Here is a 25,357-nt window from a genome sequence, read left to right on the forward strand (position 1 = left end):
TAAATTCAGGTGTCATGTTCACTACTTCTAATGTTATTTTGGGTGTGAGGCACTAATCACTCTCTTTCACCATCTACATCTTTAATCAAGTTTTTCTTTCTTTGTATTTCCACATACTCATTAACAATTTATTTATTTCTATTTATTTTATGAACATGTAGTTTCTTAACAGCCCAATAAAATTCAGTATGATAACGCATAGCTAGTCTTATAAAACCAAAAACAATAAAATGAATAAATAAAAACCCACAAACCAACCAAGAGCCTTGTAGCTCAACAGGCACTTCCTGGTATTTCCAACAGAGACATCCAGGGAGGTTCAAATCCCATTATTGATTTATCAAAAACTAAAACACAAACACCCATAAAAACACAACCCAACTACTAGCAAAAAGCAGATAACTTAACATTAAAACATGAAACATCAACAGTGGCATCATCATGACGATAGAAATAGAGAATAACAATAACAATTAATATACACTCCATGCCCAAGAAGAAGAAGAAAAAGAGAGTCTAGGACTCCTCGTTTAGGAATTTTTACTTCTTGTGGCTGCCACGGACACCAGGGCGGGGTTTACTGGACTCAACAACATGGGAAGCGTGGAGATTGACGAGCTTGGAATCGTCAAAAGGAAGCTTAGGGTGCTTAGCATCATGGTGGATCTGCATGGACTTGAGATCCGGAGCTGTGATCTTGCAGTGAGGACACTCAAGCTTCGCATGGCCGCCTTTCTCAGATCCTGACCTATCAGCCCGACCAGCTTTTCCTCCTCCTCTGTTTGTGGTTGCGGCGTCAACTTTTGCTGCGATCTCCTTCGCTGTATGCTTCTTTGGCTTCGCTTTTCCTGTCATGGTTTAAGAGAGAGAGAGAGATGAAACCCTAGGTTTTTGATTTGGGGTTGGGGGAGAGAGAGAGAGATTGGTAGATAATCAATGGATTACAGATATATATAGTATGGGCAGCTAGAGAGATAGAGAGACCCTGTGTGTGTCCGTGTCCGTGTGCGTCCGCGTGTTTTGGTCTATAGGGATTAGATTTGATGGGTTTGGGTTTATGAAAGAGCTCGGTGGACTTTGTCAGGTTTAGTTTCAGGTGTGGCCCAATTTCGTTTACTCTTAGTTTTTTTCTTTTTTCTTCTTTCATTTATTTCTCTAAATACAAGAATTTCAATCCATACGTCCAATTTTTGTTTTTTAATATCATGTCAAGATACCAATTGATTTTTTAGTATAAATACTCTATCTTTTTATTTAACGATAAAAGACTTTACTACTTAGAATACATACATTTTTTATTTCTATATTTCATTCATATTTTCAATTTGATTCTCAAGTATTCACAACTTTCATTCTAGTCTATATTTTCAAATTTGTTGTCATTTTGATCCATATTGTCATCCTACTTACAAAATAACATCTAATAAAAATTTATATATTTTTAACCACATAGGCATTTTTCGTAAGTGAAATTATTACAATGACCAAAATCATAGCAATTTTTAAAATATTAGAATTAAAATGAAAACTTATGGATGAAATTGAAAATATGATTAAAATATAGGAACCAAAAAAGTGTTTTTCCCTTCTTTAAAAAAAAAAATTGAGAAAGTATGTTGATTGTAGACACAACTTTTGTGGCACAACTCTGATGTAGTTTACATATAAGTGGTGGGACCGGTGCAACTAATCCCCTCCCCTCCACCCCCCAAAATTCCGTTTCGCTTCAAATTTTGCTATGTATCGACTTGAACCGATGTTCTAACCAAAACTTTGGCATTCCAACTGAAATATACGTTCTAGACCAGAATGGATTTGTAGGATTTGTTGGAAATACTCGAATCTAATATGAAAAAGTCGTTTGAAAGTAGATTTGAATTTGAACATACCTTCGTAATTGATGTAGTAACAAATTAGAATGAAGTATAGAATGGAAAGAAGACTCCTGGATCTCCATTTGTTATTCGATCAAATCGAGAGAGTAAAAGACTAAAAAGATAACTGTTATTTACTTTTGTTTGTTGGTAAGAGATAAGATTTTAGTGAATAAGAGCATTCACAATAAGGTTGTTAAAATAGCTTCAAAGCTATTTTAGCAACACAAACACTAAAAAAGCTCCTACATCAAAGGTGCCAAACTTAAATTTTTTTACCAACTTGCTACAGTAAGTTGCTACTAGTAACAACACACCGTAGCAAATTGCTACATTTTTTTATTAATTTTTTCTCTCTCTATCACATGCCTCTCGCTCAAGTCTCTTCTCTCTAATCTTTCTTCTCTTTACCGGTGACTTCCCCACTGCCACTACTCTACCGGCATTCGTCCCTCATTGGTGGTTGGGCCGCCTGTATGGGTTTTGGTGAGTTATGGCTAAGTTGATCTCGTAGGTGGGTTTTGGTGGGTTGTGGCTGGGTGTCGGTTGGGCTGGGTTTTGGTTTGGTGGTTGATTGTGGGCTTTTTTTCCTCTAGTGACTAAGGTCAGTTGCTAGGTTCTTGTGGCTGTGGACCTTAAAATTTTCATTTTTCTCAAAACAATGTTTCTTTTTCCTCTGGTGGTTGCTAGGTTCTTTTTTTTGCTCTAAGGTAGTTGTTGGGTTCTTAAAACAACGTTGTACTTAGCTTATAGCAACGTCTTGGATTTTTGGGCATCAACACAAGATTTATGGGTTTTTGTTGGTTTTGATATGGGTTTAAACTTTATGGTGGTCAAATTCGTGGGTTTGGCTACACTCAATGGTGTCGCTGTCAATTTGGTTGCGCTCGATGGTGTCATTGTAGGTTTATGGGTGTAATGGAGGGGAGTACACCTCGGCAAAGTGGATTGCGGCAGAGAAGAAAATGGAGTCACTACCTAGATTAGGTCTAAGAGCCATAAATATAGCGTCCTTCATGGAAGGACTGATCTACTACCAAAGCATATGTTTAGAGTTTAGATATAGGGATGGGAAGGTGTTAGGCACCCAACCCCACCCGACTTGTGGTTAGCTTCCATTCATTTTATCTTACGTCTTAATTTCATTAAAGTTATATTCAACATTTATCATTCTAGACTCACACACATGCTAGCATCTAAGCAATCAACATGACATTTTTCATCCCAAACCCTAACATACATCTATCGCACATAGCATCGTATCATATCCAAGGGCAGAAATAAATCATAGCAGAACCAAACAAACATGTTATTGCATTTTAGACATCAAAGGCATGGCATCCAAACTAACATATTCATATTCATCAACCCTAATGTCCTAAACAAATGCATGTTCATATGAATACATAACATACCTCTCACTACGGCATAGCACCTATGCATCAATGCATGATCATGTTATATGCATGTCCATGGCATATCAACAAGATTGAAGATAAACCCTAATCTAGCATGTAAAGAATAAACAACAAACAAAACATGGAGGCAGAGACATATTCATATAAAAAACTAGGACAGAATAGAGACATATTAAACAAATAAAACAAAGAAACAACAGCCAAAAGGGTTCGAATTAGAGTTTCTAGACACGAGTATACCTGCGCATATATAGGGCCTGCGTACACAGCCTAGTTGTATGTGTTAGGGTTTGTGCCCTAAAATCCAATTTATTGGCATGTTATAAATAATTAAATTGTTTAATTATATGAGACTATCTATAAATGAATTAATGTGACATTATCTTAGTTCGTGAAATGCATAGTATGTGATTTATGTGAAAAGTCACAGAAGATATAAATCGCAAGTTCTTTGTAAACTCAGAATTTTAGTTCGTAGTCGATAATGAAATTGGGTATTTCATCTGCGAAGACTATAATATATCAACTAAGATGATTTGTCTTGATCATGGAAGTGGAGACTTCTAGTTGATATGTTGATATGTTTTAAGAGTTAAGACATATTGAACTAGATTGTTGTGAGATTTATTATTCTCCTAACGACTGTCAAATGAATAATAAATTTTATGATTTCTGTTTATATCAACTCTAAATTCTAAGAGAATAATGAACCTGATCATGAGATGTAGGTTGCTTTGATATATCAGAAGTGAGATCTATAAGTCACGGTCAAGACCTTGTAGAGGCGCCTAATGTCATTAAGCCTATTGCTTTCAAATAGGTCTAGAAGTAAATGAGATTGATAGATTTGAAGATGCAAACCTTCAAAGTCAAAACTAGTGGCGAAAAGATTTATTCAAAAAGAAATGGTTCGATTATGAAAAGATTTTTTCACCAATAGTTAAGTTTGACTCTATCTAGATTCTCTTATTCATTATATTTCATTTTGAATGAAATATGGTAATGGATATCAAGAAAGCTTCTTTTAGTAGCAATCTTGAGGAAGACATCTATATGATGTAACTAGACTTGTTCATGGCAAAGAACCAGTAGTGTTTAAAATGTAAGTTGCTTCAAGTCCATTTATGGACTAAAGCAAGCATTTAAATCATAAAATATCATCTTTGATCAAGCAATCAAATTATTTGATTTTGATTAAGTATTAAAAGGCCTTATGTGTGTAAAAGTTATACAGAATAATAAATTTCTTAATGTATGTTGATGACATTCTAATCATTTAGGATGATATAGAGTTATTGTCATCAATAGAGTTTTTGGTTGTCTAGTCTAGTATGATATAAAGTACTTGGGAAAGACTGGTCACATCCTAAGAATTAAACTTTAAATTATGATGTTGGGTCTATCTTAAATTGCTTAAATAAATTAGATTCTAGCCAAGTATAGCATGTAATACTTCAAGAAAGGATTCTTTCCTTTTAAGTTTGAAGTTCCTTTATAAAAGGACTATGGTCCTAAGATATATAAAAGGAAGAGCATATAAGACGGTTCCTTATATCAAATCGATAGGAAGTCTTTATGTTATGCTATATACTAAGCTAAATATCTATTTTGTAGTAAGCATGGTAAGTAAATATCATTTGAATCAAAGATCACTTAATTTAATGGGAGTAAAGCATATACTCAAATATCTTAGGATAATGAGGGATTATATGCTTGTCCACGAAAGTGAAGTTTTGATGTTTACTGGATGTACAAATACTGATTTGTAGTTTGATTGTAATTCATGAAATTGGACTTCAAGATATGCGTTCATTCTAGGTGGTAAAGATACACATTAAGCGTAAGTATTATCTCATTAGAGAGATTTAAGTACGTGAGATATAGTAGTAGAAAAGATAATTTATGTAATAAATCTGGCTGAAACTTGTTTCCAAACCTTGCCTTATAGTAACTATAAATTACTCTAAAAGGAGATAAATGTCGGATATATGATAAATTATCTTTGAGGACAAGTGGGAGATTGTTAGGGTTTGTGCCTTAAAATCCAATTTATTGGCATGTCATAAATAATTAAATTGTTTAATTATATAAGACTATCTATAAATGAACTAATGAGACATTATCTTAATCCATGAAATGCATAGTATGTGATTTATGTGAAAAGTCACAAAAGATATAAATTGCAAGTTTTTTGTAAACTCAGAATTTTAGTTTGTAGTCAGTGATGAAATTGGACATTTCATCTGAGAAGACTATAACATATCAACTAAGATGATTTTTCTTAATCATAGAAGTGGAGACTTCTAGTTGATATGTTTATGATAAGCTTGAAGATTTATTTACAACAATCACACATAGTTTTCAAGATTTATTCCACATAGATAAATGTGCATACAAAACAAGCTAAGCTCGTAAATGCACTATGCCATTAGTACGAAGGTACTAGGCCAAACTCACATGTGATATACACAATACAAACTGATAGGCCACAATCTTAATGACTCCTAGTGATTAACCCTAATTAATTAATTTAGCCAAGTTATTAATTAATCAATTAATCATGCAATCTCGTGGAAGCACAAACAAATCACCAAAAACTAAATATGCAGCGGAAAATAAATAACACGGTGATTTGTTTACGAATGGGGACAACCCTAACGGCAAAAACCCCACCGGGTGATTTTCAGGTCACCACTCCCGAAACTTCACTATTATCAAATCAAGCGGTTACAAGTAAAGGAATCCCAAGTACCTTACCAACCTATAGTTGAACCCTTACCCCAATACCCAATTGGACTTGATCTGTAGCGACAGTTCCCACCTTTGATGCACGGCTCCCAAGTACGTGACTAACCAATGCGCGGATCCAAGTATGCGACTTCAGAACACCAACTAAGGAAGAATGGTTGGCTGCAAAGTTCTTCAGTTCATCCTTTATGATGAATAGCAGGAAGATGCTTGGTTACAAAACCCTACGGTGCAAAATACACAGCAACTTCTTGATGGAAGATGAACTAGGTCAAGAACTTCGTCTTTTGATCACAAATTGCTTGAACAGAGATTACTTAATGCTAATGCAACTTGTGTCACACTTGACGGCTCTTAAAACAATCATTTTATATGTTTAGGGTTAGAAGAAAAGAAGCCCCAAAAACATATTCACGGATCCCAAGAAAATCAGATTGGAAATCTAAAATTTTAAATTTCGACAGATAGCAGGTGTCGAGGTAGCTATCGAGAAGGTGTCGAGCTTTAAATACTTTGCACTTCAGCTTGCTTTTTCTTGTACAGACTTGATGACTTCAACACTTGACCTTGAAACATTGTTTCTTGAAGTATTAAAAACACCTAGAACTACCCAATTACAAGTAGAGTGCATTTTGTCAAAGGATTAGCTAATTTACATAAATAAGTGACATATGTTCTTAATCAAGTTAAAACATATATGTCCTAAGAATCTTCCCCTTTGGCAATCCGTGACAAAACCACAACAAACAAATGAGCATATGAGAGAAGTCATAAAACACTCAACTCATATTCACTTGTTGAATACAATAAAATCTATCCTAACACAAACTCTTGAAAAACTTTGCAAGAAGAGAGTTTATGGCAAGTAGACTTTGACAACTTGTATTTCTGAAACACTTTCAAACAAAACTCATCAAGACATCTTGTGTGAAACAGAAATAATAGATTGCATACAAGTATAAAGAACATGTGTATAAAGATAGAAAAGAAACAACACATGAAGAAGAGAGGTGAAAGAAACACACATCAACATATAGAGAATATAAGTACAATGTATGTAAAATGGTCAAAGAACCTCATATACAAGATCAATGTATCTAAAAGATAAGAAAAGAAAAAAATACATATATAGCCATATATAGCCTCACTACATCCCTCAAAAATGACAACACTCCCCCTATCAAAAATGTCCTATACTAACTCTCCCCTTAAGATGACTACTCTCATAGCCCAAAACTACTCCCCCTTTTTGTCACGAGTGACAAAGGGTAGAGTGTCATGTAGACATTTTATCGGCAGAGCTAGCATCCCCATCATCATCATCATCATCCTCATCATCCTCAGAATCTGAAGCTGCTGGAGTAGGTGGTGAAGGAGTAGCCTCTAGAGCAAATCCACCTATGGTCGACTGCCGTCGTGCAATACGACCAACACGAACATTCACCTGATACAATTCAGCAGAGAGTGTATCAAGACGAGTGTCCATGCGCTGCAGCTGCGCCATAATATCTCCAAGGGATACATCGCTCGAAGAGGAAGAAGGAGCAGATGTAGATGGAGCTGATCTGGATGGAGTCGAACGGGAGGGAGGAGTGGCACCCGGCTGTTTCGACCTGAACTGCGCCTCACTACGTTTTATGGTAGCGGCATCTATGGCAGATATGTGTGTGAAGTGGTCGGACACAAGAAAGAGAATGGAAAAATGGCGTAGGATCCTCGTGATAGCGGGAGGAAAGATAAGCTTTTCGCGGGACGCCGAATTAAGATAAACATCTATGAAAGACAGGATGAAGTGAGAAGGAAAGTCTATGGTAAGATGCTCTAGAAGTGATAGCAAAAATCGAGCACGAAGCTCTGTGATAGAGTTATAGTGAGAAAGAGGATGGAGAACAAAAGTCATCACCATGTTGATAAATCTAGGACCTTTAGCAAAAGGCCTATATGATGTGAACTGATGCTCACCCCAATCAGCAGGGCGCTCACAAAAAGCGGAAATGAGCTCATCTTTGGACACAGTCCTCAGACGCTCACAAGAGGGGTAATCAAGAAACTCTATCCTAGGTACTCGAAGCATATCCGCAACAAGCTGCGGTGTGACAGGAATGCGCGTACCTCGAACGCGAGTGAAGAAGAGAGGTACTGAACGATCAATCCTGTGCATGTTGGAGTAGAACTCCTGTATCAGCACGAGAGGGCAAGTGACTGGGATGTCACACAGTAACCCCCATCCCTTACTGTGAATGACAGAGGGAAGGTCAGTATCGGCGAAGTCCGCCAGGATGACTTGGCGTTCCGAATGAACACCTCGTTTAGAAAAGTTCTTAGAAAATGCCTTATGGGCATCTCCATCACGGAACCGAAGGTTCAAGGGAGCAAAATCAGAAGAAGTAGAAGCTCCAGAACGCAGAGGGTTCCGAGCATGAGTAGATTTACGTTTGGGTGCCATAGACACTACTAACGTAAAAGAATGAGAGAGAGAGAGAGAGAGAGAGAGAGACTCAGAAAATTTCCCAAAACAGTTCAAAAAAGACAAATATCTTGAACAACAAGTATGTATGCATGGGAATGCATGATCATGTGATATGCAAAACAAAAATTGCATCATGGGCTCAACCCAATCCAATCCTACCAGCACACAGCATATAGCACACATCTAAATGCATGTAAATATCATTATATTGCACATGAAATGCAATGTATGACATTTTAAAAACATTTAAGTGAAAACCCAACCCAAAATTTCAAGAAAAACTCAACAATTTTGAAAAACCCCAAACTTTTACAAAAAAATCCCAAAAACTAGGTTTTAGAACATGCAATGCATGAAAAAGGAAGAGAAAAGTGATCTTACCAAGTGATTGGAGCAAGAAATGATCAAGATCCAAGAGGGTTGGAAGATTTGAGTGAGAGGAGAGTGAAAAGGAGATGAACAGCCACGGAGAGATCGAGAGAGATCGAGTGAGAAAAGTGAAAATCGCGATCAGAATATATATAGATACCTTAGTAATTCTCGACAGTTGAGGTGTCGAGAGGTATCGAGGATGCTGTCGAGAAAGGTATCAAGAATTTGGTCATCGACAGATGGAGGTATCGAGATGCAAGAAGAATTTCAGATACGTGATGCTCGATCGATCGCAAAGGTGTTGATAAGGTATCGAGGAGACAGAAGGTTTCTCGATCGATCCACCAGGTGTCGAGACAGGTGTCGAGAAGAAGACATCAAACACAACAAGTGAATCTCGATCGATCCATCAGGTGTCGAGAATCTATCGAGGAGACAGAAGGTTTCTCGATCGATCCATCAGGTGTCGAGATAGGTGTCGAGATTGCGATAAGAAAAGGCTTAGAAGCTCGACAGATGACCAGGTATCGAGGAGGTGTCGAGGAGGTGTCGAGCCAGTAGTAAAAAGCTATTTTTCGAGAAGGGAAAAACATAGACATGAATGCAATCCAATACACATCTCAACCAAAGATCCACTCAACATATAAATCTCTCAAAAACATTTCTCAACAAAAATTTTAGCACACGGATCCTCCAAAACACACACACACACTAAACAAGTTTAACCAATTTTATTTTTCAAAAACAAGTTATGACAGTTTAGTGTGCATACATTAGCACATGTAAAACCTTTGTGATGGCCAAATCACATTGTACCTGCACATGTATCAAAAGTAGCAAAGAATATTGCGTGTTGTGTATGAAAAACATCGCAAGATTGCATATGTGTATACATGTTATGACGATCTAAGATATGAGAAAACAACTTTTAACTCACACACAATCATAACTGTTTAATGAGGACTATCACCTTCGAGGTACATCCTATAACTCCCACATCTCCTAGAATACACGCTTGCAACCATATTTAAATCATTTTTGATCTTTTTGCTTTTTATTTTCTTTGCATGTTTTCTTTTATTTTAGCATATCATACATGGGCATATAAAAGAGAGAAAAGAAATACCCAAGATGTTAAGCATTTGACATCGCACTTTTGCTATGCTGAAGCATACGAATGTCTTTGACACTGCACTTTTGCTATGCCGAAGCATACATGTGTCATATTATGATTGGCGAGTAACAGTGGTGAGATGGTTATTTATGCCTTTTTCTTAGGATTTTCTAGTCCTACCCTTAAAAAAGAGTGATATGAGTGTTAAGTTTTAAGAGATAAGCTAATCTTACTCATCACAAACAAGAGCCACAAAGCTCACTTGCTTAGTTGTGCATAGAGATGCTTATCTAAGCTACAAGAGATACAAAGTTTAGAAAACTTTGTTTCATTGGCCATCCAAGGTACACAAGTACCAAAGTACACAGAACACACACTGTTTTTGTATTTTTCTGATTTTTCAATTTCTTTTTATTTTATTTTATTTTATTTTTATATCAAAAATAAAATAAACAAAACTGAAAGTAAACACACAAAACATGTTAAACAAAATAAAGCAAAAACTAGACTGACTCAGCAGAAAAATAAAATACACAAGCAATGCAATACACAGAAAAACAATAAGGGAAAAGAAAGTGATGAAATCACTTAAAGTCCTTTTTCTTCCACACCTTGGAAGAGCCTTTCCTCTGATTGAATCCTTGAACCGGCGGTGAGGGGGAAGAATTTAACTCATTCAAGTTTGAAAGGAACATGAGGGCTTTCAGAAGATCTCCAAGAGGAGCAAGAGAGGATTGAAGCTGATTTTGGCTTCCAGATGCTATCATGCCATTACTCTGTTGAGTGGCTAACCACTTATAGCAATTTGGTCTAGTATGACCGACAGCTCCACAATGATGACATAGATGCTGCTTCTTTTGTTTAGGCTTTTGAGAGTTAGCCTTCTTAGTCCTAGGATTTTTAGCATCTTTCTTATCTTACTTAGGGGGTGCTCCTAAGATAGATTTACTCTTGTCTAAGTTCTCACTAGCTGATTCAGTTTTAACATCAATATTCTCAATTTCAGTATTATTAGTAGGAGGAACAAAAACAGTATTGCTAGTAGAAGCAGTATTAGAGAAAGAAATACCATACCCCAAACCAGTTCGATCCGAAGCAAATTTCTGATTGCTAAGCATCTCATCAAGCTTTGCACTTGAAGTCCTCTCTAGTTGAGCTCTGACTTGAAACAGCTCTGCTTCAAGCTTCTTGGTCTTCTTAGCCAAAAAGTTGTTTTCAAATCTCAGTGCTCCAATAGTTTGATTCGCCTTATCAAACTTTGTGGACAACTTTTCACAATCAAGTTCCACATCACTGAGCTTCTTGGTGGCCAGCTTGTATAATTTCTCATGCTTTTCAGAGAGCTTGTAAAGCTTCTCATAGGCTGAATGGATATCATCTTGATCATCCATTTTCTCAAATTTTGACTCCACCAGTTCTTCTTCTTCATCCACTTCTTCAACAATCCCTTCAGTAGGATTGACTGTGGCAGTGAAGGCATTTAAGATTTCGTCATCCTCATTGTCGGAATCATCTTCAGGCTCAGTGTCACTTAGAGTTGCAGCAAATGCCTTGCTTTTCCCAATGCTCTTGAGATATGTAGGACACTTATGTTTCATGTGTCCGAACCAATGACATCCAAAGCACTTTGGTCCTGCAGGAACAGTGTACTGACCGCCATCCTTAGCATCATTCTTCCCTTTGTCTTGGCTTTTAAACTGAGAAGAACTGAACTGCCTACGGTCCTTGTCGAAGCTCCTTCCATTGGCATTCTTCATAAACTTCTTGAACTGCCGAGTGATGTAGGACTTCATCTTAGAATCTTCATCATCGGAAGACTCATCTGTATCACTGCTTTTTGCCTTCAAGGCCATGCTTTTACCTTTACTTGACTTGCCAATCCTAGATAATCCTATCTCATAGGTTTGCAAGTTTCCTACCAGCTCAGTCAAAGTGAACGGTTTTAGACCCCTTAAACACACAGATTACGTAGCCTAGATTAATTAGCCAAGTTGTTACTTAGTCAAATTAAGCAATTCTAGGTTAAAACAATCCAAACAATCATATCAAGATATAAAGCAGCGGAAAATAAATAACACAAGATATGATCACCCAGGAAACCACACGGTAAAAACCTAGGGAGGATTTGACCCACCGATCCTCAAGGCTAACCTGAATTCACTATGAAAGAATTGAAGTTCGTACAAAAGGACTACAAGCTCCCCGCTCGACTTCCTAATGCTACCCACCAGTAAGATCCTCAAGGCTAACCTGAATTCACTATGAAAGAATTGAAGTTCGTACAAAAGGACTACAAGCTCCCCGCTCGACTTCCTAATGCTACCCACCAGTAGAACTTCCTGACACGACCACGCGCAGGCTCCGAATCCACGGACTACTTCTTTCTTGAATTCCTTAATCAGCTACAAGCTCCCCGCTTGCTTTTCTTTTAAGTTCCAATGGTTGCAACAGTAATGATCTTCAAGATGTTGAAATCATCTCTACCATGAAAACCCTAAGTTTTGTGTAAAGGAAAGCTCTTCAAAGATCTCACAAGAGATTCACACAAAACAGCAATGTATGAGCAACAATACAATATGGACAACCTTCAAAAACGTGGCTAGGGTTTTGTTTATATACCTAGGGTAAAAACATAAAAACCCTAAACGTTTAATGAAGTAGGGCTGAGTTGGAAATTCTGCAGAAAATTCAACCTGTGCGATTTTCGATCGATCGAGTCTATTCTTCGATCGATCGAGCCAGGCCGAAAGTCCCAAGTACTTCTGCAGCCACTCGATTCCAACTTTACAATATTAAACCAACTTTGAGCAAGTCTAAATAAGACTAAATACAATGTTTTGATCATGGTTTGCCAACATTACAAATTAGAGTTCTAAATACATAAAATCCTAAGACCTTAGAACCTAACACAAAGGAATCTTGTCAATGTCATTTGATTCCTCTATCGCCGTAATCTTGGCATGGAATCTCTCAGGTAGAGATCTGAGCACTTTCCTTACAATCTTGGGTTCAGGGATGGTTTCCCCAAGATTGAAAGCTGAGTTCACTATGTCCTTGAGCTTGGCATAGAACTCATCAAACGACTCATCCTCCTCCATCTTAATTTCTTCAAAGCTTGTAGTGAGCCTTTGAAGCTTTGAATCTTTGACAGCCTTTGTTCCTTCATAGGTTGTCTAGAGGATGGTCCAAGCCTCCTTAGCAGTTTCAGTTGAGGATATCTTTTTAAACTCCTCATTGGTGACTGCGCTAAATAGGGTATTTAACGCTCTGCTGTTGAAGTTAGCCACCTTGATCTTAGCATTATCCCAATTGGCCGGTTCTTCTGTTGGCTTAGTCCAGCCAATCTCTACAGCTTGCCACACCTTTTCATCTAAAGACTGCAAGAAAGCTCTCATGCGTACTTTCCAGTATGCATAGTTAGTGCCATCAAATAAAGGAGGTATAATTAAAGATTGTCCTCTATCCATGACAAATAGGGGTCAATGGATCAACACAGTAAAGATTAAACCCTAATCAGAGTGTGCCTGCTCTGATACTACTTGATAGGCCATAATCTGAATGACCCCTAGTGATTAACCCTAATTAATTAATTTAGCCAAGTTATTAATTAATCAATTAATCATGCAATCTCGTGGAAGCACAAACAAATCACCAAAAACTAAATATGCAGCGGAAAATAAATAACACGTTGATTTGTTTACGAATTGGGAAAACCCTAACGGCAAAAACCCCACCGGGTGATTTTCAGGTCACCACTCCCGAAACTCCACTATTATCAAATTAAGCGGTTACAAGTAAAGGAATCCCAAGTACCTTACCAACCTACAGTTGAACCCTTATCCTAATACCCAATTGGACTTGATCTGTAGCGACAGTTCCCACCTTTGATGCACGGCTCCCAAGTACGTGACTAACCAATGCGCGAATCCAAGAACGCGACTTCAGAACACCAACTAAGGAAGAATGGTTGGCTGCAAAGTTCTTCAGTTCATCCTTTATGATGAATAGCAGGAAGATGCTTGGTTACAAAACCCTACGGTGCAAAATACACAGCAACTTCTTGATGGAAGATGAACTAGGTCAAGAACTTCGTCTTTTGATCACAATTTGCTTGAATAGAGATTGCTCAATGCTAATGCAACTTGTATCACACTTGACGGCACTTAAAACAATCCTTTTATATGTTTAGGGTTAGAAGAAAAGAAGGCCCAAAAACATATTCACGGATCATAAGAAAATCAGATTGGAAATCTGAAATTTTAAATCTCGACAGATAGCAGGTGTCGAGGTAGCTATCGAGAAGGTGTCGAGCTTTAAAAACTTTGCACTTCAGCTTGCTTTTTCTTGGACAGACTTGATGACTTCAACACTTGACCTTGAACATTATTTCTTGAAGTATTAAAAACACCTAGAACTACCCAATTACAAGTAGAGTGCGTTTTGTCAAAGGATTAGCCAATTTACATAAATAAATGACATATGTTCTTAATCAAGTTAAAACATATATGTCCTAACATAAACGATCAAATATTTTGAAGATTTTTCAATTTTTATGGGTTTTTGAATTTTTTAACACACTAAAAAATAGAACAAAAACACAAACAAAGCAAAATCTTGTAAAAGAAACACGCTAAAAACCAAAAGCAAATGGTACAAAGTAAATTATGCATGTAATGACATGAACAAGTGTCCCTAAACATCAGAAGTATTAATGCATGGACATATGAAATGCTTATGCATAAGTACCCCTTTTCACCCACACGGCACATGCGTTTGGGGTGATATCCCTATAGGATTGGGTACGAGAGTTAGGACTTTCAAATAATCTAGTGAAGCTCTCTAAGCAAGTGGTGAATGCACCGATCATCTTTATCACGTCCATCACACTGGAATCACCATTTCGACCTCTTGATTGCTCAACAACCTAATTCCTTTTGTCATTTTTAAGGCTTTTTGACCTCTGAACACTTGCATTCTTCAATGCCTTCAGCTTATGGTAATTTGGTCTAGTGTGTCCTTGAAGTCCATAGAAATGACAGAAATGTTGAATTCTCGGACCTCTTTACAACTTTGGAGGTGATTTCCCTTGACCCTTAGGTTTGACCACTAATTGATTACGAGGCTTATTCAACACCCGTTGGTCAGCTACATTCTTCTTCTTTTTATCCTCTACTTTCTTAGGTGTAGAGGCAGCCACTACTAGTTCTTTGGCTTGCACAAACTTCACATCCTTGGTGATTTTGACAGCTGAACTACTTTCTCTAGTATATCCCACTCCGGTTTTGTTGGAGAAAGGTTTTTAATGAGAGAGGACTTCATCAAACTTCTTGGAGAAGACTCACTCTACTTTTGCATTGGCTTGAACTACCTTAAGCTCAAGGAATTTTATCTTTGAGTAGGCTTCCGTTAGTTGTCCATTCAACGTCTTTATTTCACATTTGGCCTCCTTATATTGCACTAGGAGATTTCTATAGTCCTCCTATGCCTTTTTCATCTTTTTAATAGCTGCCTTGGCCACCCTTATATATTCTCCTAACTTCTCAAGTAGGGAATTGTAGTTTTCTTGAAGACCGGCTAAATCTTCACCTTCTTTAGCATTCGATTCTTCTACAATTCTCATGGATTCCTCATCACTATGTTCCCCAAGTTCTTGCACTAGCAAACTTAAGTCCTTTGAGGATTCAACATGAGCAGTAGTCATAAAGGTGGAGTAATTCCCTTCTCCATCACAACTTTCTTCCGAATCAGAATTTGATGAATCTGAGTCACTAAGAGTTGTGGCATATACCTGTCTTTCCCTCTTAGATAGTTGGGACACTCTTTTTTGAGATGTCCATGGTCATTGCATTCATAACACACAATGCCTTGAGGAGATTGGGTATCCTTCCCTTGTTTCTTCTTAAACTCTTTCTTATCACCTTTGGAGGATGAAAACTTCCTTCTGCTGAACAGTTTTCCAATATTCTTCATCTTCAGAAATTTTCAGAAGTTCTTAGTAAGAAATGCTACCTCCTTCTCCACTCCATCTTCTTCGGAGGAATCGTCCATTCTTTCGGTGATGGTTTTAAGAGCAAGAGATTTGCTTGACTTATGAGAAGGCAGCCCTAGTAAATACGTTTGGAGAGATCTAATGAGCTCTTGGATTTTAATTTCATCCAAATCTTTGCTTTTCTCTATGGCTGTGACTTTTGCTCGGAAGCTCTCCGGTAAGGACCTTAAAATTTTTCTTACTACCTTAGCATTTTCAATCTTCTCACCAAGATTGAGCTTAGCAATTACAATTTCATTGAGCTTCCCATAGAAGGAATCAAAGGACTCATCAAAATATGGTGGAACATTTAAAGATTGAGATCGGTCCATCTCAAACGGGGTTAATGATCACACTCAGGTAGTTAAACCACAGCGAGTGTACCCGCTTTGATACCAATTGAAAGTTCAAAAATGTGTTGAAAACACAAGAGCTGTTTAGACTCCCAATTAAAAGTTACGGCTCGATTGATTTTACACTAACTTAATATTAAGTGCGGAATAGTGTAAAAGCGAGCTAATAAACAAACAAGCTACTCCAATCCATAATTAAAGTAACACAACAGTAAAATGAAAAGTAAAAGAGTAGGGAAGAAAGCTGCAAACACAAGATAACATGCTGATGTGTTATCGAAGAGGAAACCGAAGAACTCGACGAAAAACCTCTCCGCTGCCCTCCAAGCGGTAATTGATCCACTAGACAATCAGTTGGGATATATGGGTTAGCAAGAGACCCTCTAAGCTCCTACTCCAACAAGGCTTCTAAGAACCGTGTCTTGTCTAGCTCTCTAGATCTCGCAACAAGCTCCATGTTGCATCTGCCACCCTTGGCTTCTTCCAATACTTCCCAGTAGCACCAAAACTTCACTTGACATTCTGAAAGGGTGTGGTAAGTGTTTGGGCTATCAACCTCTCAATGTTATGGAAATGGAGATTTAGGAGTTGAGAAAATTCCACAAGTAAATGTGTAAACGATTATAGGTATAACAATCTCTAACTCTCAAGGTGTTTGGCTAGGGTTTTCTCTCAGAAGCACTCCTCAACTTTTGTGGATAATGTAGGTATAAATAGTGTAGGCACAGAAAATGTGTTTCAGAATAGACTGGCTGGCAGAACAAAATGTCTCGCAGGTGTCTTACGGGAAGGCCTTACCTGCGAGATACTTATGAGACACAGCTGTCTCCATCATGGCCTGACTCTTCGCATTCCAGTACGTGCAAGGCATGTGAGTCACTTCGCGGGAAGCTTAATTGCGAGCTACTAGCGATAACTCTTCAGTCTTCAATTGCTTGAGTCTTCACACTCTCTCTATCACACAACCCTTACAATCAAATCCTGCAATAAATACAAGGTACAAAAGATTGAATAATAATTACAATTAAATTTGGCACGGAATAAAAGCCAACAAAACACATAGTTGTAAATAACAACTTTACAGATAGTACTAGCCATATCTCTTCATGGTACATGGCCTTGACTGACGACACAAAGGCCTTGGTGCATGCAGTCGGCTTCAAGCCCATCGTCCATCTACTTCCAGAGAGTTCCACCAGTGCTGTCCTAGAGTAGACACTAGCTGAGAGGTGGTGGGACACTACCTACACCTTTCACGTTGCTGAGACGGAGATGACAAGAGACCCTTATGACTTTCACTAGATGACCAATCTTAGGTTCGACGGTCCTATCATTAATTTGAAGGTCAAGTTGGGTACTGAGTTGAGCATAGAGCTGCTGGGGTGGAGGCAAATGACAGAGATAGTCCGTTACTTCGATCTTGGGATGGACCATAGACCTCTTCCTCAGGATATGCTGAAGGATTGTGCTCGGATGGCTAGGGTATTTTTATTGTATATACTAAGGGCATACCTATTCGCCAATAGTGGGCAAACGGTGTCCTTAAGGTGGCTGGCTCTCTTCTGTGACTTTGGAAAAGCTTGGGAGGTTAATTGGGGCCAGGCTTGTCTCGCTTACTTGTACTCATCCTTGGACACACTCAGTCGAGGGACTCTAAGCCAGCTGGTGGGGCCTTGGATGCTCCTTGAGGTCAGTTCTCTTTTCCTTTTCTTTTGTAGCTTCTTACAAACATGTACTTCGTACCTTTGCAAACTAATGTTCATCCATATGTCATCTAGGTTTACAAAACTGTATCTTATGCTTTTGTAAGCTGTGTCCATGTCTTTATCTTACAAACTATCATCTTACCACTATATCTGTATCTTGCAAATTATACCTTGTCTATCTTGCAAATTGTCATCTACTTTCTTGCAAACTATTATCCTGCAAATTATGCCTTCTATTTTCAGCATTAGACCGTGAAATACAGTCTTTATACTTGTGAAGCAGGGGTGGACTTGAGGAGCTTTCCTTCAATCGGGGCTTATTTCAATGAGCTTTCTTTTGAAGAGGTGAGTAGAGATCCTACTTTCTCTTATGACTTTCTTTTTCATGTTTCCTAGTGTTCTCCTTTTAACCCTATGTGTTGTCACAAGTTATATGGAGCCCTTGGGCAAGTGTTCCTCCTGTTGCAGACCCTAATTTGGAAAAGGTTGCAATCATTGCTTTTGGGATCACCCAGCTTTTAGAGGGTGCTGATTTGAGGGTCCTCTACCTGGCTAAGAGGGTCTGTTGCCAGCTAATGGGCACAAATGCATAGCGAGTTCTGATGGATCCTCCATAGTTCATTCTTGCCCCACTTTCCATGATCGATGCTAAGTACCAATTGTAGAGGAGCAGAATTCCATATGCTGAGCAACTCATGGATGATCTAGACTACACTGAGTTCAGCGAGACTCATCTCTTGCCCTCCCTCTTTGCAAAAGTATGTATTCTTTCATTTTCACTTTCCTTTCTCTTTTCTTGCATTTTCTTGCACATGGTGATACTCAATTGTGATGATTATGTCAGGGTGCAACTGGTCCTGCTACCAATGGTCCTGTTGCCCTTCCTCATCTACCTTGGTCCGTCTATGCTTATGGCCCTGATGGCTTTACTTGAGAGCTTCCTATGGGGCGTAACCCGAATGTCATGGGTTATCCCTTTCTAAAGGGTACACGAGCGGTGAGCTCTTTTTCATCCTTGTCTTGTATTTTCTTTTCTTGCATCTCTCAAAACTTGTTCTAACGTTGTCTTCTTTTGTAATCTAGCCTACTATGGAGGATTATAAGGAGCTTGTTTAGCTTACTAGGAACCTCAAGTTGGAAGTGACCGAGTATTCCAAGCAAATCTATGGTCCTAGAGGGTTTGCCCACCTAAGGGGTGATGATAATAATGATAATGATGATGTTGGTGATGACCTTGAGATGACTCCGAGCTATCAGCCAAGGAAGAGGCACTACTGGTGATGACCCTATAGATAAATAGTCAGACACAAACATAGACACACAACATATTTCTTGTTTTATTTCCTTTATATTAGCATGTATCTCTGCATTTTAGATTTTTTTTTCAAGACATTGGGTAGCATTTTAAGAACATTTTTACATTTCTGCTTTCATTTAGGATATGTACTTATTTTACAACTTGTGGGAATTTTTTATTTTGTCTTGCTTTTCCCTTTTCATTGATGCTTGAAAATCTGAGCTTGAGCATGCTTTGAGTAATCCTTTAGGTTGTAGGAATCATGAGGGAAGCCTTGGTGGAGGAACCACATTCCAAATAGGAAATGGGATTCGAATCTATATTCTTGCTTAAATGCGCAAACGCATGTATGCACATGCAGATGTTGACCATGCGTGTGCACTTTTGACCAGGCACGCGCATGCTGGCAGGCAGAGAAACCCTAGCCGACTCTTCTTAGTATAATATAGCCGTCGAAGGCCTCCAAACCCTCACAAATTGTATTCTAAACCTAGGAAACACCCTGCAAGGTCCTTACATGGCATAACTCACTCCTTTAGAGGTTTCAGTATGGATTCAGAAGCTTAGTCCTAATTTCAAAGACGCTCTTACTCCTCTTGGTCTCTCTTGAATTCCTTTCTATCACCAAATTAGAGTGGACAAGCCTTTTCTTTGTGCTACCACTGAATTTTGGATCCCTACTTGGCATATTTTCCAATTCAATGGCATGGAATTATGCCCCATTCTTGAAGAATTTGGTGCGGTCATGGGTAAGCCCGACCTCGATGCTATTATTCTTCCTACTCTTGAAGAAGATCTCTCTAAGATCTCTCTAAGATTGGGGTTCCTCTAGCTATGGCCAAAAGATTGTGCATACTTGATAAGTTGAATGTTCACATGGTTTTCAAGTATTTTTCTTAGTAGGATGTACCTTTGGTGGGGGTGAAACGCTCTCAGTATCTTAATGCTATTTGTCTTTACATCTTGCGAGGTACTTCTTGGTGCATAAGACACCTCATGTGGACCCAATAATTCTTCAGGTGGTCAACAATCTAGGGAGGGGAACTCCAATTAGCATCATCTTAGCTGAAACTCTCAATGGCTTGGATGCCGTTCATAAAGGGGAAACAACATTCTTTACGTGGAGTCCTCTCCTCCTTCAAGTACAATCCCTAACTTTTGCCTAGGTTCTCGAACTAGCAAGATTCCTCTAATTTTTGCATGGATTGCCTTTTAGTTTTGAACCCATCGAGATCCCTTATATCATCTTTGTATACACATTTATTTCTCTTTCTCTCTTTTATTTTTATTTCTCATTTTTCTACTCAACACTCATGCTTTCTTTTCACTCTCCTTCATATATGGCTATATAAGAGGCTCTAGTTGCTTTATCCTCCCACAGTCTCTCCTAGTCAATATTAGCCAAGCATCATTGTGATCGTAAGCCCAAAAATTAGGAGATGGATCTAGTTGAGTTCACTGAATTCCTAAAGCCTCTATCTTTTAGGTATCCAATGGGTGGGGGAATGGTGGCACATCACAGATATGGTTAACCGTGGTGTAGACACCACATTTTGTACCCCTTATAACTCGGGCCCCGTTCCCTAGTAATGTTGAAATTCTAAAGTCCAAGGTTGGTTTAGGGCCTAATAAGATTGAAATTGACTTGGGGAAAATATTTTTGGAAAATATAACTCTTTTTATGAATAAAGTAAGCTATTTTTGGAAATTAAAGACCATGGAAACCATAGGGCATGCTTCAGCATCCACGCGTATGCACACGCATGCTCAAGCTTTGCGTACAGATGCTTCATGCATGCGTATGCATACACAAGCATGCATATGCATGTTAGGGTTCTAGAAACTATGAAAGACAAGTTTTTATGCATTATAGATGGGTTTTGGAACGAATCCCACATCGTCTAGGAGCCATTCTAAACCCTTATTTTCAAACTATAAAATGGGGAAAACATAAGATTCACTAGAAATAGTGAATCAAAGAGGGAGTTTTTTACAAAACATTTTTCAAGTTAATATTTTTCTGATTGGGGCCTTTGCTGGCCTTGATTTGGGAGTTTTAAGATTACTAATCACTTCCTTATTTGATTGTGAATAGAGTTGACTGTGAGGATCGGTTAAAATCAAGCTAAGGAGCTTTATGTTTTGAGGTATATGTTTTAAGTCCTTTTCTTTTCTTTTCTTGCTTTTCTTGCTTTAATTTTTTTGTTTTCCTTGTTTTTCTTGTTTAGTTATATTATAATATGTTTGTGTAGTTTAGGTTTTCTTTAAGCATGTTAGGTTGTTAGTTTAAGTTTCTGTTCTACTGTGTTCTTGTTTTTTGGGTTAGGGTTTAGGGCGTGTATGCGTACGCATGCTTATTGCATGTGCACACATACTCGAAATCTGCGTACGCATACAACTGGGCTAGGTACGTAGATCCTAGGTATGCGCACTCATACTCATGCCCAAAACCCCTAATTTGACCTTTTTGCTTCTATTTCTTTATTCTGTTTACACAATATGCTTTTGTCTTGATCTAGTTTTATGTTTTTGAGTCTTTGCTTCCATATTTTGCTTGTTGTTTGTCCTTTATATGTTAGATTAGGGTTTTCTTGCTTTGGTATACCATGAACATGCATATGAATATAAACATGCATTGATGCATAGATGTTGTGATGCAGTAAGGTAAGTAAGTTAAGGCATGCATTCACATGAACATGCATTTGTTTGTGATCTTGTCTTGTCTTGATAAATATGATCTTGTTTTGGGTGAGCATGAATATGCAAGTTAGTATGCCATGCCTTGGACTTGATAATATGAATGTTTGAATCTACCTTGTAATATTTTTTCCCTTGGGAATATATGTTTAATGTCATGATAGATGTATGCTAGGGTTGAGATGTGATATGCATGATAGATGTATGTTAGGGTTTGGGATGAAAATACATGTTGTTTGCTTAGATGTATGCTTGTGTGTGTGTGTGAGTCTAGAATAATGACGTTGAATATGACTTTAACTAGATTAACACATAAGACACAATCAGTGGAAGTCGACCAATAAGTTGGGTGGGGTTGGTCGCCTAACACCTTCCCATCCCCATACCTAAACTCCAGACATGTGCTCTAGTAGTATGATTAGTCCTTCCATGGAGGACACTATATATATATGGTTCCTAAACCTAATCTAGGTGGCGACTCCATCTTTTCTCCGCCTCGGTCCACTCGGCCAAGGTGTACTCCCCTCCCGCTGACCCACAGTGGTGACTCCTCTATGGATAGAGAGTTTAATTCCAATGTGTCTTATTTCTTAATCTTGATAAAGGTTTATTCAATATTTGTTTGCACACATTTCACTTGGTTCGTTTATCCCTTTCACCCAGGTTAATTCTAAAGGACAAATAAAAGATGTAAAAATTTAAGGATGACTCAAAAGTTATGGCATGCCCTAAGATGTTGGGATAAAAGAAAAGAAATCCTCACATGTAAGAGGCTTATACTAAAGTCCAAACGTATGTCTTAACTTGAAAGGTTCATAAGACCATATCCTAGTTGCTATCATAAGCCTAAATCAAAAGGTCTCTTGAAAATGAGAACTTGGGGACTAAGATAAAAAATATGCTATGGACTTACCATCGAACATCCTACAAAGCCAATATGAAATTCCCTAATCTTGGGCCTTCTTGTATGCCAAGACCCAAAATGATGAGAAATTTATGGACTCTGAAAGGAAGGCGACAATATATTCTAACTAGATGGCTACTTCCAAAAAAAAAAAAAAAAATGATGACAATGGAAAAAGGAAGAGCCTAAAGGTGATGGGTACATTGTAAGCCTATATTTGAGGCAAAGGGTTAAAAATCTTTAAGTACATTTTAATGAAAGCCCATGAAAGTAAGGACTAAAGCTGAATGAAACAAGGGTAAGATTCATAAGAGGAAAGTGGGTGATTTCGTAATGGGGCCTTCATTAAAATGGACTTAAATACTTTCTAAGAACATCTAAGTTAATGAAAAGAACCTTTTAATTGGGAAATGGGCTTAATAAAATGGGACTTCTTTTTAGGCACCACTGCACCACTAAGATCAAGAAAGCATGTCCCCTCTTCAATTTGGGTTCGAGAAAATAACAAAATGCGTTTGGTCAAAATTGAGGAAACATATCAAGAAGAGGTATTTCAAGAAGAGACATTGCAAGAGGAAGTATCGTAAGAAGGAATGGCTATTCCAATTAATGACATGACTACACAAAATATATTCAAAGCAATAAAAGAGCAAAGTGATGCCCTTAAGAAGATAGGAGGCCGTTTCTCCAAGCTAGAGGGGAGCAAGTTTAAGAAGCCCATACATGTGGAGATAGATGATGAAGATGAAGGAGAAGATCGGGATGAAGGGGATAAGGCTGAATATGGAAGGAGTAAGCAATTTGAGAAACTTACCACGGATACCATCCATGAAGAAAAAGATGGACAAGATGCAACTAGCCTTTCACAAGGCTCGATGAATGGATGATTGTCTTTACAACATGGGTGGAGTGGGCTCCAAGACTCCAATGACATTGCCTCCCAAGTTCACAATCTTGAATGCGGAAAAATTTGATGGGACTGGATATCCTAAGCAACATGTTAGGAGATATCTAAGCATTGCTGAAATGAAAGGATTGGATGAGAAGCAAACTTTGCATGCCCTACCTCTCACTTACAAGAGGTGCAGCAGGGTGTTACTATAGCTTGGACCCAACTAAGATCAAGGTGTGGAATGAGCTAATGGAGTTATTTGTGGATCAATTCATCTTCATTACCATGATTGATGTAGCTTTGAGGGACTTGGAGACTACCAAGCAAGGAATAGGGGATACATTTTTCGAATACATGACAAGGTGGAAAGAAAACACGTATAGGATGGTTAATAGGCCAAATGAGAAGGACAAAATCAACATGATTATCAAGAATTTGCTTTTGGCATATAATAGTAGGTTTTTATCATCGCCTATTAGCTCTTTTGGTGAGTTGTATGATTGTGGAACTAGGATCGAGGATGCCATCAATAATGGGCAATTGAAGAAAGGTCAAAGCAAGCCTTTAATCAAGAAGACATATGAGGGGGATTTGTTGCTTCTAAAGCACCTAATCTTGTGAATGTAAGTGCCATCATGCCTCAACAACCTTTAGCCTACCCAAGCTTCACAAAGAAAGCCCATGGAGAATTCTCTGACTTAGGAATGTCCCTTGCCCAAGCATATGAGAACTTAACTTCTAAAGGATTCATCAAACCCTTAGACCCTACACCTATGCCTAATCTTGTACCTTTTACTTAGAACCTCAATGAATATTACCGTTTCCATAAAAAATCTGGCCATAAAATCGACAATTGTTTCCACCTTAAGCATGAGATACAAGACCTAATAGAAAATGGAACCCTTCCAAATCCAAACATCATTACTAAGCCTAACATTAGAAAGAACCCTTTGCTTTATTATCATTGAATTCCTCCTCCATATATTCCATGTATTCCAATTAAGTTCGGGATCTTGTAGAGGTGCCCAACGGCATTAAACCTGTTGGTTGCAAATGGGTTTACAAGAGAAAGAGAGGAATAGATGGAAAGGTTGAAACCTTTAAAACAAGGCTAGTGGCGAAAGGGTATACTCAAAAAGAAGGTATTGATTATGAAGAAACCTTTTCACCAGTAGCAATACTTAAATCTATCAGAATTCTCTTATCCATTGCTGCTTATTATGATTATGAGATTTGGAAAATGGATGTCAAGACTGCATTTCTTAATGGCAATCTTGAAGAGGAAATCTATATGATGCAACCAGAAGGTTTCATAGAAAAGAACCAAGAGCATATGGTATGCAAATTGAAAAGGTCCATTTATGGACTTAAGCAAGCATCTAGGTCATGGAACATCAGATTTGATCAAGCAATCAAGTCATTTGGTTTTGAACAAAATCTTGATGAACCATGTGTGTACAAAAGACATCAAGATAAAGTAGTAA

The 25,357-nt window shown here is 38.0% G+C and overlaps 1 protein-coding gene across 1 annotated transcript; it reads right to left on the minus strand.

Moving 5' to 3' along the window:
* Nucleotides 1–382: 382 nt before the first annotated feature.
* Nucleotides 383–954, minus strand: LOC112008351 (protein METHYLENE BLUE SENSITIVITY 1). Its single transcript, XM_024040684.2, has one exon. The coding sequence runs from the start codon at nt 853–855 to the stop codon at nt 541–543; it is 315 nt and encodes a 104-aa protein (XP_023896452.1). The 5' UTR covers nt 856–954; the 3' UTR covers nt 383–540.
* Nucleotides 955–25,357: the final 24,403 nt, after the last annotated feature.

This window comes from Quercus suber, unplaced genomic scaffold (assembly GCF_002906115.3).
Source record: "Quercus suber isolate HL8 unplaced genomic scaffold, Cork oak 2.0 scaffold_58, whole genome shotgun sequence".
Classification (NCBI taxonomy): domain Eukaryota; kingdom Viridiplantae; phylum Streptophyta; class Magnoliopsida; order Fagales; family Fagaceae; genus Quercus; species Quercus suber.